Source organism: Thunnus albacares, chromosome 1 (assembly GCF_914725855.1).
Source record: "Thunnus albacares chromosome 1, fThuAlb1.1, whole genome shotgun sequence".
NCBI lineage: Eukaryota > Metazoa > Chordata > Actinopteri > Scombriformes > Scombridae > Thunnus > Thunnus albacares.
The window spans coordinates 40,414,901-40,434,937 of NC_058106.1; the positions used below are offsets into that span (position 1 = coordinate 40,414,901).

A 20,037-nucleotide genomic window follows, 5' to 3' on the forward strand; every position below is an offset into this window, starting at 1 on the left:
AAGGAGTCAGCAGGAGTCAGCAGGAGTCAGCAGGAGGTGCAGGAGTCAGCAGGAGTCAGTAGGAGTCAGCAGGAGGTGAAGGAGTCAGCAGGAGTCAGCAACAGTCAACAGGACTCAGCAGGAGTCAGCAGGAGGTGAAGGAGTCAGCAGGAGTCAGCAGGAGTCAGTAGGAGTCAGTAGGAGGCAGCAGGAGTCAGCAGGAGGTGAAGGAGTCAGCAGGAGTCAACAGGAGTCAGTAGGAGGTGAAGGAGTCAGCAGGAGTCAGCAGGAGTCAGTAGGAGGTGAAGGAGTCAGCAGGAGTCAGCAGGAGGTGAAGGAGTCAGCAGGAGGTGAAGTAGTCAGTAGGAGTCAGCAACAGTCAGCAGGAGGTGAAGGAGTCAGCAGGAGTCAACAGGAGTCAGTAGGAGGTGAAGGAGTCAGCAGGAGTCAGCAGGAGGTGAAGGAGTCAGCAGGAGGTGAAGTAGTCAGTAGGAGTCAGCAACAGTCAGCAGGAGTCAGCAGGACTCAGCAGGAGTCAGCAGGAGGTGAAGGAGTCAGCAGGAGGTGCAGGAGTCAACAACAGGAGGTGAAGGAGTCAGCAGGAGTCAGCAGGAGGTGAAGGAGTCAGCAGGAGTCAGCAGGAGGTGAAGGAGGTGAAGGAGTCAGCAGGAGGTGCAGGAGTCAGCAGGAGGTGAAGGAGTCAGCAGGAGGTGCAGGAGTCAACAACAGGAGGTGAAGGAGTCAGCAGGAGGTGCAGGAGTCAACAACAGGAGGTGAAGGAGTCAGCAGGAGTCAGTAGGAGGTGAAGGAGTCAGCAGGAGTCAGCAGGAGGTGAAGGAGTCAACAGGAGTCAGCAGGAGGTGAAGGAGGTGAAGGAGTCAGCAGGAGGTGCAGGAGTCAGCAGGAGGTGAAGGAGTCAGCAGGAGGTGCAGGAGTCAGCAGGAGGTGCAGGAGTCAACAACAGGAGGTGAAGGAGTCAGCAGGAGGTGCAGGAGTCAACAACAGGAGGTGAAGGAGTCAGCAGGAGTCAGTAGGAGTCAGTAGGAGGTGCAGGAGTCCGCAGGAGGTGTAGGAGTCAGCAGGAGGTGCAGGAGTCAGCAGGAGTCAGCAGGAGGTGCAGGAGTCAGCAGGAGGTGAAGGAGTCAGCAGGAGTCAGTAGGAGGTGAAGGAGTCAGCAGGAGTCAGCAGGAGTCAGCAGGAGGTGCAGGAGTCAGCAGGAGTCAGTAGGAGTCAGCAGGAGGTGAAGGAGTCAGCAGGAGTCAGCAACAGTCAGCAGGACTCAGCAGGAGTCAGCAGGAGGTGAAGGAGTCAGCAGGAGGTGCAGGAGTCAACAACAGGAGGTGAAGGAGTCAGCAGGAGTCAGTAGGAGTCAGCAGGAGTCAGCAGGAGGTGAAGGAGTCAGCAGGAGTCAGCAGGAGTCAGTAGGAGTCAGTAGGAGTCAGCAGGAGTCAGCAGGAGGTGAAGGAGTCAGCAGGAGTCAGCAGGAGTCAGCAGGAGGTGAAGGAGTCAGCAGGAGTCAGCAGGAGTCAGTAGGAGGTGAAGGAGTCAGCAGGAGTCAGCAGGAGGTGCAGGAGGTGCAGGAGTCAGCAGGAGTCAGTAGGAGTCAGCAGGAGGTGAAGGAGTCAGCAGGAGGTGAAGGAGTCAGTAGGAGTCAGCAACAGTCAGCAGGAGTCAGCAGGAGGTGAAGGAGTCAGCAGGAGGTGAAGTAGTCAGCAGGAGGTGCAGGAGTCAACAACAGGAGGTGAAGGAGTCAGCAGGAGGTGAAGTAGTCAGTGGGAGTCAGCAACAGTCAGCAGGAGGTGCAGGAGTCAGCAGGAGGTGAAGGAGTCAGCAGGAGTCAGCAGGAGGTGAAGGAGTCAGCAGGAGGTGCAGGAGTCAGCAGGAGTCAACAACAGGAGGTGAAGGAGTCAGCAGGAGTCAGTAGGAGGTGAAGGAGTCAGCAGGAGTCAGCAGGAGGTGAAGGAGTCAACAGGAGTCAGCAGGAGGTGAAGGAGGTGAAGGAGTCAGCAGGAGGTGCAGGAGTCAGCAGGAAGTGAAGGAGTCAGCAGGAGGTGCAGGAGTCAGCAGGAGGTGCAGGAGTCAACAACAGGAGGTGAAGGAGTCAGCAGGAGGTGCAGGAGTCAACAACAGGAGGTGAAGGAGTCAGCAGGAGTCAGTAGGAGTCAGTAGGAGGTGAAGGAGTCAACAACAGGAGGTGAAGGAGTCAGCAGGAGGTGAAGGAGTCAACAGGAGTCAGCAGGAGGTGAAGGAGTCAACAGGAGGTGCAGGAGGTGAAGGAGTCAGCAGGAGATGCAGGAGTCAGCAGGAGGTGAAGGAGTCAACAGGAGGTGCAGGAGGTGAAGGAGTCAGCAGGAGTCAGCAGGAGGTGAAGGAGTCAGCAGGAGGTGAAGGAGTCAGTAGGAGTCAGCAGGAGGTGCAGGAGTCAGCAGGAGTCAGCAGGAGGTGCAGGAGTCAGCAGGAGGTGAAGGAGTCAGTAGGAGTCAGCAGGAGGTGAAGGAGTCAACAGGAGTCAGCAGGAGGTGAAGGAGTCAACAGGAGGTGCAGGAGGTGAAGGAGTCAGTAGGAGTCAGCAGGAGGTGAAGGAGTCAGCAGGAGTCAGCAGGAGGTGAAGGAGTCAGCAGGAGGTGCAGGAGTCAGCAGGAGGTGCAGGAGTCAACAGGAGGTGAAGGAGTCAGCAGGAGGTGCAGGAGTCAGCAGGAGGTGAAGGAGTCAACAGGAGGTGAAGGAGTCAGCAGGAGGTGCAGGAGTCAGCAGGAGGTGAAGGAGTCAACAGGAGTCAGCAGGAGGTGCAGGAGTCAGCAGGAGGTGAAGGAGTCAACAGGAGTCAGCAGGAGGTGCAGGAGTCAGCAGGAGTCAGCAGGAGGTGAAGGAGTCAGCAGGAGTCAGCAGGAGGTGCAGGAGTCAGCAGGAGGTGAAGGAGTCAGTAGGAGTCAGCAGGAGGTGAAGGAGTCAGCAGGAGGTGCAGGAGTCAGCAGGAGTCAGCAGGAGGTGAAGGAGTCAGCAGGAGTCAGTAGGAGGTGAAGGAGTCAGCAGGAGTCAGCAGTAGTCAGCAGGAGGTGCAGGAGTCAGCAGGAGGTGCAGGAGTCAGCAGGAGTCAGCAGGAGGTGAAGGAGTCAGCAGGAGTCGACAGGAGGTGCAGGAATCAACAGGAGGTGCAGGAGTCAGCAGGAGGTGCAGGAATCAACAGGAGGTGCAGGAGTCAGCAGGAGTCAGCAGGAGGTGCAGGAGTCAGCAGGAGTCAGGAGGAGGTGCAGGAGTCAGCAGGAGGTGCAGGAGTCAGCAGGAGTCAGCAGGAGTCAGCAGGAGGTGAAGGAGTCAGCAGGAGGTGCAGGAGTCAGCAGGAGGTGCAGGAATCAACAGGAGGTGCAGGAGTCGACAGGAGGTGCAGGAATCAACAGGAGGTGCAGGAGTCAGCAGGAGTCAGCAGGAGGTGCAGGAGTCAGCAGGAGGTGCAGGAGTCAGCAGGAGGTGCAGGAGGTGAAGGCAGAAGAACTCTGCAGTTTGTTGTGAAAGTTTCACCTGGACGCAGCTGCAGGATTTATGACATCACTAGCTTGTAGCCAATCACGGTCCAGTGTGTGACAGCAGGGTGGAAGTGAAACAGTGAGATGAACGTTACAGACGGAGGAGCTTCTGGCGTCCAGCAGGAAACTTTACAAACCAACAATTACAGAGTTTTAATGAAGGAGACGACGGTTTAACGAGGTTTAACGAGGTTTAACGAGGTCCTAAAGTACTAATCATGCAGGATAATACACATTATATGATATATTGATTATAATTATTGATGCTTTAACAATAATCAGTCATGTTGCAGCTGGTAAAAGGTTCATTTAAACTACTTTATATTCTGCAGAGAAGCTTCATCTGAATCTGCAGCTACAGTAACGAATGTCTCAGCTGTGATCACACGTTTCATCACGTTCACTGTTTTATCTCAACAGCTGTTCAGTCGTCTCCAGGACAATATTCGATATGATGTCATATTTGATATGATGTCATATTCGATATGATGTCATATTTGATATGAACAGACTGCACCTCTGTTCACCTGAAAGATCTCACTGTTAAAGAAGTGGACGTCGTCCAACCGAAGAAGAAGAAGAAGAGGAAGAAGAAGAAGGTCACAGTGAGGACAGGAAGTCGAGGAAAGGAGAGTGAAGTTCATGAGGTCACTGAGGAACGAAATGAGGTCGAGTTCATGTATTTTTATTTTCTGTCTGTAGACGCAGAACGAAGCAAACTGCGTCTTCTAAACAGATTTTTTCTTACAAGAGTTTAAAGATGTAAAACGACGTAAAAACAGAGAAGTTGATGAAGATCTGAGTTAAAGTTCAACACGGTGAATTCTGTTGAACGTATGAAGAGTTCAGAAGTGAGACGTTAATCCTGCTGCTGTAAACGTTCAGTCAGCTGTTTGTTTGTTTGTTTGTTTGTTTGTCTTCTTCATTATTTTGGTTTTCAGCAAAACGTCTTCAAACATCTACAAACGAGTCCAGATGATCTGATTCAAACTCCTTTAACTTTATTTAATTTTATTTAATTGTATTAAACTTTATTTATCTTTAATTAAAGACGTTAAAGCTTTAATTTCCTGATCATAAAAGGTTTTAGTTTTGTTTATTTTTTTGATTATTTAAGTCTGATCAGGGAAAAAAAGGCACCAAAGTGAAAAAACATCCCAGCCTAAATTCCACTTACTGTTTTTTTTGCAGAGCTTTCAGCCACATCACACTGTATTCCTCAGTGTCGGAGTTAAACTGACAAATTAAATCAATCATCGGACGAAACAACCGCTGAGACGCCGACAGATCCGTCTCCATGACAACCGAGCAAACTCCATCCACTGATGAAGACCATGTGATGTAGATGAAAGCTCTGGCAAATCCTTTGCACGGACTTTTTTTTTTCTTACAAATATAAAAAAAAATAACGTAATAAAATCATTTACTGAAGCAAACTCAGTAAATCATAAGAACGACTGAGCTGTCTCCACGACAACCGCGCAAACACACACCACCCCCCCCCCTGATGATGAAGACCATGTGATAACGGTGGAAAGCTCCGGAGCCCTTTAGAATTTGACGCGTTTCTTGACCTCAGGAAGTTTCAAGTCTTTTAATTGTCACATGAGTTTGCTTGTATCTCCAGACCCGTCAACAGTAAACAAACAAACAATCATCCAGCTGACACAACAAACAGCGCCGACTCCTCCGCAGATACAAAGCTGATCACATTCTGCCGGTTTGAGACACTTTTGATAAGTTTCCCTGATTAAAAAAACTCTGATAATCCATAGTGATGATTATTCATGAGGCAGGCTGTGTGTGTGTGTGTGTGTGTGTGTGTGTGTGTGTGTGTGTGTGTGTGTGTGTGTGTGTGGGCTGCAGATTAGATGCAGGGCTGCAGCCTGTAGTCCCTCCTCCCCTGCAGCTCAGCTCTATATATACTCAGAGAGATCTGGAGAGAGAGGAGCTGCACCGGTTTCACTCCAGCGACCAGTCAGAGAGTCAGAGAGTGTCGAGCAGAGAGACACACAGTGACACAGTCAGAGAGAAGCAGACACACACACACAGGTAAACTTCTCCTCTGATGATGGAGGATTTCACTCTTCCCTTCTGGATTTACCTCTGCATTCTCACCATGTTGGTCGGTGGGCTCATGAAGAAGATTTTGGCGTCCCACCTGAGCGCCGCCCCCACCCTGGTGGCGTGGTTGGGGGCCACCGTGCTGGTGGAGCGTCTGTGGGCGTTCTGCCTGCCGGCCGCGCTGCTGCTGGCGCTGCTCGGCCTCGCCTGCTGCCTCTACTCCGCTGCCAAGACCGGCGCGCTGCACGCCGCCCTGCCCGCCCAGGACAAAGCCGTCCTCATCACAGGTAAGAGGAGGCTCCTCCCACTCACAGGTGTCTTTTTGCTTTTTTGCACGCTTATTTCCACCACACACACCTTTAAATGTGTCCCTGCTGAAATTAAGATGTGAAGGGAGAAGCAGCCTCGTGTCAGCAGGATGATTCTTGTCTTCATGTTTTGAGTGTGAAAGTGGTTTGAACTGCTGCTTCAGCTGCTCTGACGGTGGAGATACGAGGTTTAAACATAATGTGACTCCTGAGATTAAACTTAAGCACATTATTTGTGAGACATGTTTGCTTTGTCCCTGAGCAAAGTTCACATTCTTCCTAAAACTGGAAAACATCTTCAGCCCTTCACTAAGTTATTTAAAACTCATGTTTATTTTTCTGGTGGAGATTTTTTTTTTTTCCAAAGTTTCCAAATCTGTCAGGAGGAGTCGTGTGTTTGAAATGCTGCAGCTGTGAGACTCGATGTTTCACACAGACGCAGTTCGGCTGATCTGCGAGTCTTTAACTGAGCGAAGGACTCGAGGGGGAAAACCAGGCTGGAGGAGGTCAAGAGGAAGAGTGTCGTAATCTGCTGCTGTGTGAACGTAAATGATCTCAGACGAGCCTCTGATCACTGGTGACAGAGTGTGAGTGTGTGTGTGTGTGTGAATGTGTGTGAACAATAGCTGGCTGCCGGGGGGGGGGGGGGGGGGGGGTGCAGCAGGTTACAGTGTTCACAGGTTACTGACGACTGTTTTTGTCCCACTTTCTGTTATCAGAGCAGATGATAAGAAACCTGATCAGTTTATGGATCTGTGTGTGTGTGTGTGTATGTGTGTGTGTATAAGTGTGTGTGCATATGTGTGTGTGTGTGTATTAGTGTGTTTGTGTGTGTGTGTGTTAGTGTGTGTGCATATGTGTGTGTGTGTGTATTAGTGTGTGTGTGTGTATTAGTGTGTGTGTGTGTGTGTGTGTGTGTTAGTGTGTGTGCATATGTGTGTGTGTGTGTATTAGTGTGTGTGTGTATAAATGTTTGTGTGTGTGTGTAATAATGTGTATGTGTGTGTGTTAGAGTGTGTATTATTGTGTGTTAGTGTGTGTGCTTGTGAGTGTATATGTGTGTGTGTGTGTGTTAGTGAGTGTGTGTGTGTGTGTGTGTGTGAGTGTGTATGTGTGTGTTAGTGTGTGTGCTTGTGAGTGTATATGTGTGTGTGTGTGTGTGTGTTAGTGAGTGTGTGTGTGTGTGTGCTTGTGAGTGTATATGTGTGTGTGTGTGTGTTAGTGAGTGTGTGTGTGTGTGTGTGTGTGTGTGTGTGTGCTTGTGAGTGTATATGTGTATATGTGTGTGTTAGTGTGTTAGTGAGTGTGTGTGTGTGTGTGTGTGTGTGTGTGCTTGTGAGTGTATATGTGTGTATGTGTGTGTTAGTGTGTGTGTGAGTGTGTAATAGTGTGTGTGTGTGTGTGTGTGTAATAGTGAGTGTGTGTGTGTGTGTGTGTGTGTGTGTGTGTGTGTGTGTGTGTGTAATAGTGTGTGTGTGTGTGTGAGTGTGTATTAGTGAGTGTGTGTGTGTTTGGATTGGCCTCCGTCTCCGTTAATCACGTCGTGCTGTCTGGGTCCAGCTGGCTTTGGCTCTTTGTGTCGTAGTTAACGAGATAATCAGATCTGCAGATTTATGTGAGTGTTTAATAACAGCAACACTCTGCCTTTGTGTAACTGTTCTCTGCTGTAATCTGCATATAAACACACTTTCAGTGGAAACTTTCCCAGACCGCTCCTCTGGTCCTCTACAGGTAGAGCGGCCGCCAGCATAGCGAGCGACGGACGCTCTGCTCGCTCTGCTGTTGTGTTTTTACGTCTGTTCATGTAGAACATCCAGGACCGTACTGCTGCTGATTCCAGCTGTCGTAGAACAAAGTGTCTGAACTCTGAACTTCACCCGAGAGTCTCATTTGCTGCTTCAGTCTTGCTGACGTGGTTTCTGCTCACAGAGCGAGCTGGAGAACAACTGCAGCTGCTGTCAGTCGCGACCAACGTAAAAAAAAAATATGGAGGCGGTCGCCATGACGTCACACAACGGTTTGTAAATTGCTGTTTTGAAGCCTCGACTTCGACCGTCATCGTCAGTGATTTTTGGAGCCAGAAGTGACCATATTTGGACGAGAGGGTGGAGCTGACCGTAGCGCTAGCTGCTAGCTTGGTTAGCACTGTGCATTTACAGCATGGATGTAACTGTGATAATGCTAATGCTAAATTTCGTTAGCGAAAACAGGCCTAAAACCATTAAAACAAAATGAACTTACCAGAAAAACTGAACATCCGACTCCTTCGAGGGTCCGTTAGTTCAACCAAACACTGAACACGACTTTTATAGGCAAATAAAATGTTACAATTAACTTTCATAAACTGAAAAAACACTGAAATAGTGACGTTACTGCTACCACTATACTCTGTGAATCTGGGGGTTACGCCATAGTTATGTTGTGTAATCAACGTTGTTGCCATGGTAGCGGCTTGTCAATCACAACGTAGCCCCGCCCTAAAGCATACGCTGCTTTATTGTCTATTTTACTGTAAACGGGACCATAATTTAAAGAATGAACATCGTGCTGTATTGAAAAAGACTTTGTACTAGTGACTGAGACCATAAACTCATTAGGAAACTGTTTACTGAGGTAATAAATCAAGTGAGAAGTAGGGTCATTTTCTTATAGACTTCCATACATCAGACTTGTTTTGGCGTCGCCCCCTGCTGGCCGTTAGAGAGAACGCAGGTTTAAGTCACTTCTGCGTTGGCTTCACTTGTCAGACCCGAAGTTTCCTGCTCGGTCACAACGTCTCTGAGCGTTTTGTCCTCGCTGATCATCGCTTGGTGTCTTCTGCCCTCTAGTGGCCTGAGAGAAAGTCAAGGTTTATGGTGACATTTAGCGAACGTCCTGGTTGTGTTTTGATGTGCGCGATATTATTATTTTCATTTAATTTGTAGTGATGTGATTTTGGACTTGAGGATTTTATTTGGTTTTGGGAGGGAGACGGTGTAACAGAAGCGTCTGTAGCAGTGGACAGAAATGCTTTGATGCAACTCAGTGTCACAAATATACACATTGAACACTACGTTTCACCACCTGACGACCACGAACAGCAAACGTCATCAGTTTCAGTCCAGCTGTGGACATTTGTTGAATCTCTCCGTCACTTCCTGTCATCTCTAAAATAAAGTTAGCCTCTGTGCTGTTAGCCTCAAACACCTATTGTCTGACAGTTTCTTAAAACATAGATGCATGTTTAAACAGCATACAGCAGTTCTCTGACTCTTTACTGTGGATCTCGTGTATTTGCAGCTGTATTTTCTCTGTCCAGCAGCAGTTTTCATGTCTCAAACAGCTTGTGTGCAAACATTAGACTTCACTTAGACTTTGAACAAAGGTGTGGTCCACGTCTCCTCCACTCACCTCCCACACAGGAAGGAGTGCTTGTTTGATCAGGAGGAAAGAAATCTAGGTTACACAAATATCACTCAACTGTTCAGACAATAAAGCCAGAGGTGCACTCTGAGGGCAGAACTGTCACTGAGTGCATCACCTTTGGTAAAACTTCGATTTGGTTAATCACAGGAGCATGTTGTTCAGAAACAGAGGACGTGGAACTGCGTCAAAGAGGTTTAACTCCAACTATATTTAACTGTCTTAATGTCCTGACAGTCTCCTGCAACCTCTCAGTGGCTTCATATACTGTAAAAACATGTGATTCATCACCATGTGAACAGTTGCCGCCTGACCTCATCTGACCTCATCTGACAACTAACAAAGCAAACATCCAGACATCATAAAAAAAAAAAAAGAAGTTGTTTTTATTCATGTTAGCTTCACAGCTCTGTGGATGGAAATGTGATGGAAGACAAAACCCACAGTCTGTGCAAAAAGCTAATATGAAGCTTCAGCGTCCAAATGAGTCAAATCAAGTAGATATCTTTCAACGTTACAGTCTTTTTAGTGCCAAAGTTCCTCTTTTTGTTACTATACTTCCACCTGCAGCTCAACAGGGAAACACTGTCCGAGGAAACACAAAGAGGGAATTTGATGCTAAAAAGACTGTAAATGTGTCAGATATCCACTTGATATGACTAACTCAGACTGCTGAAGCTGAATAGAAGCTTCACACAGACTTTTAAATGACTGTGTGGACACACTGTGAACTCGCCCTTTGATCCACTGAGTTTTAATAATCAAGTGTGAAACTATCAGTTTTAAAATGTCTCTTACGATGATTCAAATTGGGGATTTTCATGATGATGTAAACCGCAGAAGAAGAAGAACTGTGAGTCACCGACTTTGTCTACGACTTCAACCGCAGGAACCTTTGAATATTTCCAGAGAGAAGTGCGTCACTTTATATTAATTATGGGGAAGTTTTGAATTTCAGTGAAACAACTGCTCCATTTTAACTAAATATGTATTAATTATTTTCATATAATTGCAATTTGTAATCCCCACATACAGTACGATTCACATGTGTGACTGTTCAACTGAACAAAAGACTCGATTCAATTGGTATCAATCCAATATTTAGTTCCAAATTACTCAGGTGTTCCTGGGGAAATTACAAACCATAAAATAAAGCGTTACCCAGGAAAAATAAAGTCAGCACCTACGTTATAAATACTGATGGACTAAATAAACGCAGGAGGAACCCGGAGAGGAGTGTTGACTGCAGACTAAGCCGTCTATGTTTCAGCCCATGAGCTTCAGGAGGTCGTCTAGTGTCATGGCAACACGGTTCAAAAATCCCCGAGACCCGCAGACGACCGTGTCCGAACGTCACCTCTCTCTCCATCACGAGCTGCAGCCTTTCACCTTCACATGTATGCAAACAGGGAGCCACAAACAGCAGAGACAGAAGAGTTATGCAACAGCTCGTTCCTGCTGCCATGAATTCATGTTTCAGTCAGCAGGAAACAAAAAAAAGTTCTTACTTGAGGTCTGATTACAGTCTGGAGGCCGTCCCGCCCTCGTGGCCCAGCGAGCGTTGGCTTCGATGCAGCAAAACCTTGCAGGCGATTTTCGAAGAGATTTACAGTGGTCCAATGCTGAGCTCTCAATCAACAGCACCGTCTTAATTGGCTCTTCTGAAAGCCGCTAAAGGTCACTGTGGGGTCACTCTGGAAATAAGAGCAGAAGATGGAAAAAAAAAAGGCCCCAGTAAACCTCTTAGAAAGCTAATTGAAGTGTTGTACAAAGAGGCACATTCTTCAAAGGATGAGGGTTGAAGTCACAGGGCTCGCTGACCGGGCAGCGCCGCAGGCTGGCGTCCTGCCGCCTCGCAGCTTTCTGCTGACATGAACACGACCGACGTTATTAACCTGAGCAGACGAATCATCACACGACGTAGGAGAGGTCAATCTCTAATGTCTTTATAGTCACCAGAGATGGGATACATTTACTCAAGTAGTAACTGTTTTAAGGTACTTGTACTGTACTTGAGTATTTCCATGTGATGCTACTTTATACTTTATACCACTCCACTACATTTATTTGACAACATTATTTACCAGTTACTACGTATTCAGATTTACTGCAGTAAAAATACCAATACATCCATGTAAAAATACTCCGTTACAAGTAAAAGTCCTGCATAAAAAATCCTACTGCAGTAAAAGTACATAAGTATTATGAGCTTGATGTAGTTAAAGTATTGCAGTAAAAGTACATAAGTATTATGAGCTTGATGTAGTTAAAGTATTGCAGTAAAAGTACATAAGTATTATGAGCTTGATGTAGTTAAAGTATTGCAGTAAAAGTACATAAGTATTATGAGCTTGATGTAGTTTAAGTATTGCAGTAAAAGTACATAAGTATTATGAGCTTGATGTAGTTAAAGTATTGCAGTAAAAGTACATAAGTATTATGAGCTTGATGTAGTTAAAGTATTGCAGTAAAAGTACATAAGTATTATGAGCTTGATGTAGTTAAAGTATTGCAGTAAAAGTAGTGGTTTGGTCCCTCTGACTGATATATTATTATATATGACATCATTAGATTATTAATAGTGAAGCATCAGTGTTAGAGCAGCATGTTACTGTTGTAGCTGCTGGAGGTGGAGCTAGTTTACACTACTTTATATACAGTTAGCTAGTTTAGTCCAGTGGTTCCCAACCTAGGGGTCGGGCCCCTCCAAAGGGTCAGCAGATAAATCTGAGGGGTGGTGAGGTGATTAATGGGGAAAGAAGGAAAAGCAATGAGACCTGATGGGACTTTGACAGTCAGAGGACGATAATATTGACGGAGATGTTACAGACAGTAAAAGTTTATTGTCGTCTGTATCGTTGCTGCATTTCGTTGGTTTTCTCTTCCGTTCAGTTTCGTTTAGTTCTTTGTAAATCTCTCAGTTGTCCCTTGAAGGAGATGATCTCTGGCCGGCAGCCAGGACTCTGGTCCAAAGGTTTCAGCTCCACAGCTGCAGGAAAACTGGTCCAACAGAAACAAGACGAGAACAGCGTTTCTACGGCTGCAGCATGTTTAAACCTCCCGTCTCTGCTGGCTCCAAGTGCCGTCGTTTTCCTTTTCTTCCTCTCATCCTCTCTTCCTTTTACCTTTTATTTCCTCCCTTTCTGTTTTCTCCTTTCCTTATTTTCTTCCTTTTCGTTATCTCTGTTTATTATGTTTCTTTCCTGCCTTTTTCCGTCTTTGCTTCCCATTTTTTGTCTCCTTTTTATTCTTTTCTCCTTCTTCATACTGTTTTTTACTTTTATACTTCCATCCTCTCCCTTTTTACATTTTCTTCTCAACTCTCTTTTCTTTCTTTGTCATACTTTTCTCCTTTCTGTTTCTTCCTTCCATCCTTGCCTTTCTCTCTGTTTTTATCTTCTTTTTCCTATTTATTTACCCTTTTTCTTCCCTCCTTCATTCTGTGATGCCCTTTCTTATTCCTCTCCTCCCTTCTTCCTCTCGTTCCTCCTCTTCTCTTCTGTCTCACTTGGCATCGGCAGAAAGTTCATCAGAGTTCATCTTTATGCAGATGAGTTCACTCCAGTGCCTGATTAAACAATGATAAGCACCATCGCAGAGTCCAGTCCTACGATCACACAGTTACACAACAAACCTTCACATCATGTTTGCTGAAGAGTTCTTGATGATCGCTGTCAGCCTCTTTACTCAAAGCTTTGACTCTCACGTCACATGACCTCCGCTCACAGTTGGATGACAGTTTGTCAGCGGAGAGTTTCCAAGAGATGAAGCAATGACGGCCTTCAGCATGAGGCCATGTTGTGTTCACACACAGAACATTGTTTTACTTTCATGCAACAGGACAAACAAACACAGCAGGAGAACGCTGAGGACCAAATGTCGCAGGATTTATGACTTTATGATACAGATACTGAAATAATCATGTTTTATAATATATATTTAGTGTTTTCCCTTTTAATTTTAATTCTGAAATCTCTTCAGGGAATCTTATAATCTATCCAAGAACCCATTGAAACCTAATTAAGGATCCTAAAAACATCAAGGATTGTGAGAACCTCAACAACGATCTCAAGAAGCTCTCGAGGAATCTGTGGAACCTCATTAAAGATTCCTAAAGGCTGAGCTGTGATTGATGATATCGGGCTGTATAGGTTTTAGTTTTATTTCTGTGTCATGCCAAACATCTGGCTCATATAACACATAACACATTAACACATATACAAACACGTACAGACACATGTGAGACACAAGCAAAATAAAACTAAATAAAACTAAAATGAAGTGTGTGAACTCTACGTAAACCGCGGCTCACGTTACATTCCTCCGTGTTTTCCTGCAGATGATGAAGTTTTTCCTCTGACAGCGGTGATTAAGATAAGCGTGACGACTTGCAGGTGTGTCTGATTGGACCTTTCAACAGGCAGATATACAGAAACACCTTCTGTCAGGTTTTTAATAAAATGCCTCACGTGCACGAACCGCAGCACTGAGACCTTCATTCTGTTTAAACATAAACATCTGGAGAGGCCTGTTTCTGTCAACCTACAGTCAGACATGAAATGCTTCATATATCATATAAATATAACTGCTTTAATACTAAAAACTTTCAATTTGAAATGGTTGGTTAGTTTGACTTATTGATCACCAAATTTCTACTTTTATCTCATTATGACAATTTCTGTCATAATATTCACCTTTTATCTCATATTGTTGGCTCTTCATCTCATAACGTTGGGTTAATTTCTCATCTTTTGACTTTTTATTTAATCTTTTAGAAATTCTCTGAATGTTTACTTCTTTGTCATAAATTTGAACTCTTCTCCTCATTTTGACTCACAGAAAGTATTTTTAACTTTTCTATCTATTTTGTTTCTTGGTTTCCATAGTAACCAGGCACACCTGATGGTAATATAATCAGTATCACTTTACTTCATGATGCAAACAGCTCACTGTTACACTGATGCACATTAAACTCTCATCAAATGTTCATCAGAGTCAAGAAAGAGTCCAGCTCATAAAATGGTTCAAAAGGTTTTTGTTACAGATTAAACAAACAAAAATCTGACATGCTGATCAGTGAGTGTTGCAGGTACTGATCAGTGGGTGTTGCAGGTGCTGGTAGGTGAGTGTTGCAGGTGCTGGTAGGTGAGTGTTGCAGGTGCTGGTAGGTGAGTGTTGCAGGTGCTGGTAGGTGGATTATGTTACCTCAGGCAGCTGTGATTCCAGTCATATCAGTGCAGACGATATTCAGCTTTTCATGCTTCATAACAAAAAAGAAGAAAGTTTTGCTCGACTCTGCAAGCTTTTTGAGCAACTGACTGTCATCATTTCTTAGAATCTGTTGTTTCCTGTTTCTGTCCCTCACCTTTACCTGACGAGACCTCAGTCCGAGCTGATGACTCACATCATTCATCAAATAACGTGTGGACGCAACAAAGACAAACTCATCATCATCATCTCATCGAACAAACACAGATTTCAGCTTTAGTTTGCAAGAAGAAACACAAGCAGCTTTTGAGTCTGCTGCGCCAACACTAGTTCAGTCTTGGCACGACGTACCTGAAGAGCTTCACAATCACTGGAGCGGGTTAGAAGTGGACAGAGATGTGATGTATGATGGTAATTTACTGGTCAGGGCTTTATAGATATACAGATACCAGTGATTATTGTGTCTCTCAGTCAGAGAAGGCCAGCAGACCTTATCATAGAGGATACAGAGGAAAAATTAATAAGTGTCGTTATTACATCCTGAACAAAGCAGGAAACTGAATCTCTTCAGACCACCTGTGAATCATTTCATCTCCATATGTGAAGGTGGAGCAGCTGTGTGCAGATGTTGAGGCCTCCACCCACAGACAGATGTGTGTCTTGACCTCAGACATCACTCAGCACTTGTCTGTCTCCGCACATATTGCACTCGGCACGTTTATTTCTTCATCTGAGGGGCCCCTCGGAGCCCCGGCCCTGTTACGTAACACAGTTCCTCCTCGGAGCCCCTCAGAGCCAAATCCATCTCCTGCCACGACAACACGGCTGCAACCCCAAACTGTCTGCTTTATGGAGATGAATATTCTGCTTTAACGATCCGTTTACACTCGGGATGTTGCTGTGAGCTCATGTTTCACACAGAAACCCCCATCTGGCCTTATAGGGACCCGACAGCCGGGTGGGGTCCATCTGAAACTTGAGTCGCCCTCAGTGGAAACATGGAGGCTTGCTGCGCGGGGTCAATGCCGGGATGAAGAATGTGGGACAGTGTGTGGTCTGAGGCAGAGGCGCTGCAGCGTTTTCCAGAGACCCAAGTACCATCTGACCCCCCCCCCCGCCCCCCCCCACCATCACCACCACCACCACCATCACCACCGCCACATCAGTTTTAAGTTAATATGTTGAACTTGTTAGCAAACAGTTGCTCATTTCCACATCCAGAAACATCATCATGCATCTGGAGTTGTGTTTCAACAGCTACGTTGGTCCACAGCAGGAAACGTGTTAGCACAAAAAAGTGACATGCCTATGCTTTTTTTTGTTTGTTTGTTTGTTCTGATGATGTTCTTTCAAAAAAAAAGGTAGATTTTAGAGCTGCAGGGATGAACGGAATTTGAAACCCAGAATGGAGGACTGAAGGTCACCGTGTTAAAGTTTCCTTTTGATGATATCTTTAACATTTCTCAACACAAGAACTAGAAAGTGTCCTGGATAACTCAACAGTACGATGGGTTAATGTTAAGGCCAGAAACAGTGCTGTTCCTGACACCAGATCAGCTTCCACTGCGGTTACCATAGACTTAACGTATGTTACCATAGAAACCACTCTGAGATCAGTTCTAACTGCAGGAAAGTTAGCTGTTAATCTACTGTAATGATTAACATATTGGTAGCATTCAGCAGGCATTTTAATACCTGCATGATGTGTCTGAACAAACATTTTGAATCCATGACAAACAAACTCCTTAAACACAGTTTGAAGTGCTGCATAAATCCCACCGACACTGAACACCAAATCAAAACCCAATTTCTACAATACTAGCTAAAATATCAGAAATAAACCAACATCTTTACTTTTTCTTAACACAGATCATCTACATGCAGTGTAATTACTAGTTCTGCTGTACTAGATATTTGATATATTCAGTAAATATATCTTTTTATGACCTTATTTACAACCTGAAGAACTACAACTGTGATGCTGATTTATATTAAGCTGCGTGATGCGGCTCCAGGGAATTGTAGTTTTTCCTGGAGTTGGAAGTTGTAAATACTGAATTGAGAGTACACTGAGGAGTTTAACAGGATGGTAAACACATTTGTGTAATCATAATTTTAAATATCTAATTGTTAAATGGGTGAAAACTAATTTTAACCATATTTTACCCATATTTACCCATAGCAATGTTCAGATTCAGAATGATGGCTCAATTTGAACGTTTTCTTTTCCTCAAAGCGTCATCATGTGACTAATATAAACAAAGTGTTGATTTGCTGTTACCTTAACATAAAGCTAGCAGGCTCCTGGGGAGGATGAGGTCCTGGCAGTTTTATCAAATTTTACCATTTGTGGCCACAGAGAAACAGAATTCTCATCAAGTTGTAAACACAAGAATGTTTGATTTTCATTCTTCACAGAATCTATAGAACATTAACATGATCTGTTGGCCGTTGATTTAGTGCAGTTTAACTCATCTCAGTCATAACTCACAGTATAGTCTATATATGTATAATCTCATGATACCAGTTATAACTCACAGTATAGTCTATATATGTATAATCTCATGATACCAGTCATGTCTCACAGTATAGACTATATAGGCATAGCCTCATGATACCAGTCATAATTCACAGTAGAGACTATATAGGGTCTCATGATACCAGTCATAATTCACAGTATAGTCTATATAGGCATAGTCGCATGATACCAGTCATAATTCACAGTATAGATTATATAGGCATAGTCTCATGATACCAGTCATAATTCACAGTATAGTCTATATAGGCATAGTCTCATGATACCAGTCATAATTCACAGTATAGTCTATATAGGCATAGACTCATGATACCAGTCATAATTCACAGTATAGACTATATAAGCATAGTCTCATGATACCAGTCATAATTCACAGCATAGACTATATAGGTATAGTCTCATGATACCAGTCATAATTCACAGTATAGACTATATAGGCCTAGTCTCATGATACCAGTCATAATTCACAGTATAGACTATATAGGCATAGTCTCATGATACCAGTCATAATTCACAGTAGAGACTCTATAGGCATAGTCTCATGATATCAGTCATATCTCACAGTATAGACTATATAGGCATAGTCTCATGATACCAGTCATAATTCACAGTATAGACTATATAGGCATAGTCTCATGATACCAGTCATAATTCACAGTATAGACTATATAGGCATAGTCTCATGATACCAGTCATAATTCACAGTAGAGACTATATAGGCATAGTCTCATGATACCAGTCATAATTCACAGTAGAGACTATATAGGCATAGTCTCATGATACCAGTCATAATTCACAGTAGAGACTATATAGGGTCTCATGATACCAGCCATAATTCACAGTATAGTCTATATAGGCATAGACTCATGATACCAGTCATAATTCACAGTATAGACTATATAGGCATAGTCTCATGATACCAGCCATAATTCACAGTATAGACTATATAGGCATAGTCTCATGATACCAGCCATAATTCACAGTATAGACTATATAGGCATAGTCTCATGATACCAGTCAATGCAATGCAGGTTTTTTTTTAACTCTCTAATTGTTTCCAGCCAGTTTAACAATGAAAGCTGGGAGATTGTTATCAGTCTGTATGAGTGAAGACCTGTGAGTCTATAAGTCACATGTGACCATTTACACGTCACACACACTCATTCAGTCCAGTCAGGTGTCTCAGGTGTGTCAGTTTTAAATCTGGAAACAGAAAAAGTTCAAAGGAATAAAAAGTCCAGATGTGAGTTAAAAAACATTTTCTTCTGTTGACAGAATCTGCTCCAGTAACCTGTTTCAGTTTAGTTTGAAATATCAGAGTGAGAATGAAGAGGCCTGACAGCATGAAACTGGATCCACACACACACACACACCTAAACACACACACCTAAACACACACACGCACACACACACACGCACACAGACACCTAAACACACACATACACACACAGACACCAAAACACACACACGCACACACACACACACACACACACACACACACACACACACACACACAGACACCTAAACACACACACACACACACACACAGACACCTAAACACACACATACACACACACACGCACACATGTACGTGTGTGTGTGTGTGTGTGTGTGTGTGTGTGTGTGTAACCTGCAGTAGTGTGCTGGTATTTATTTCTGGAGCCAGCGTTCGCTCCATCTTTCTTCTCGGGACGTGACTCTGGAAATTCTCCAAGGACACGGAGTGACGGAGCGTGCCAACGCCCCGACGCTCTCGCCAACAGAGCACTTTCAGACACCCGCCGCACAAAAGAACAGACAGAACAGCGAGTCCCACCGCGGATCAGGTTGTAGGAGCCGGGACTTCTGGGAAACTGGGGTGCTGCAGGGGAGGAGTTTCCCTTCTGGGAAAACATATGTGGCTGTGATGTGAGCTGTGGCTGCAGGAGGGTTTCTCAGGATGTGTCCACGTTTAAATCAAAGCTCAAACGATGGAAAAACATGGAAAGCATGATGGAAATATCATGTTTTACTCTTTATTTTCTACTTGTGTCCTAATTTTGACTCTTTTCCTCATAAATTTGACTTCACAATTTTTATTTTTTTAAACATTTTTCTCACAATTGAGTTTCGTACAAATTTAGCTCAAATTTTAACCAGACTTCCAGAAAATGATTGAAAAGCAAAATGTAGTGAATGCTACTGTTGTGTTAATATCAGCAGATAAACAGTCACTGCCATTAAATCATTGCAGAAGAAGAAACAACAAGATGACGTCATTCAAAGAGCGACAGTCAAAGCTCAAACTCATTTCAAGTCATATAGACAATAATTTCACTTGTCTGAGACGGACAGAATGAATTTTTATTCTTGCGTCATGCAGCCATCATAATCCATAAAAAGCCACATCAGAGCGCTGAATGTACATTTTCAAACATTATAAAAACCTTCAGAAACAGAAAACCAGCCTGAACTTTCACAATCACATCTTTATTGTCTAATGTGTAAATCACAGTAAATACTAATTAAATAATCAGTTTTTTCTTATTTTCTAGAACTTTGAAGAACTTTCTAGAAGTTGTGAAAGTTATAAGTATCAAGTGTTTCTGTCTGGTGATGTGTAAAGTCACCATCATGTTACTTTTGTGTGAGCATACCATATTTGACAACAACAAAAAAACAACCAGAGAATTTTTGTTTTTTCAACGTGAAAAGTCGTATTTAGGTGTTTTGATGTGAAGTTTGGTGAGTTACAGACATTTATTTGCATATATTGTTTCAGGCGTTTTATTTAGTAGACAATATATACATTTTGGTGCTGTCTTTATATTTTGGTCAATATCACCTCTGAGAGTAAATATCAACGTGTTATATATGACTGGAAAATAGAAAAGCTAATCTCTTGCTAAATGGAAGATTGCAGTTGTTTACTTTTTGAGTTCACACAGTGTACAGCTGCAATCCAGCAAGCTTCTGTTCCCGTATCACATGACTGCACGCACAGTAAATCCACCCTGATGGTCATACAGGCACCATT

General features: G+C 44.0%; 2 protein-coding genes across 2 annotated transcripts in view; both read left to right on the forward strand.

The window, feature by feature from the left end:
* The window catches only part of LOC122986857 (NLR family CARD domain-containing protein 3-like), a 934,102-nt gene that overhangs the window by 813,461 nt on the left and 100,604 nt on the right, over positions 1-20,037 (forward strand). The gene's annotated exons all lie outside the window — the stretch shown is intronic.
* Positions 5,415-20,037, forward strand: part of hsd11b2 (hydroxysteroid (11-beta) dehydrogenase 2) — a 34,554-nt gene continuing 19,931 nt past the window's right edge. Inside the window, exon 1 of the mRNA XM_044359010.1 lies at positions 5,415-5,854. Coding sequence (XP_044214945.1) covers positions 5,572-5,854 — 283 coding nt within the window. The 5' untranslated portion in view covers positions 5,415-5,571. The remainder of the gene's footprint in view (positions 5,855-20,037) is intronic.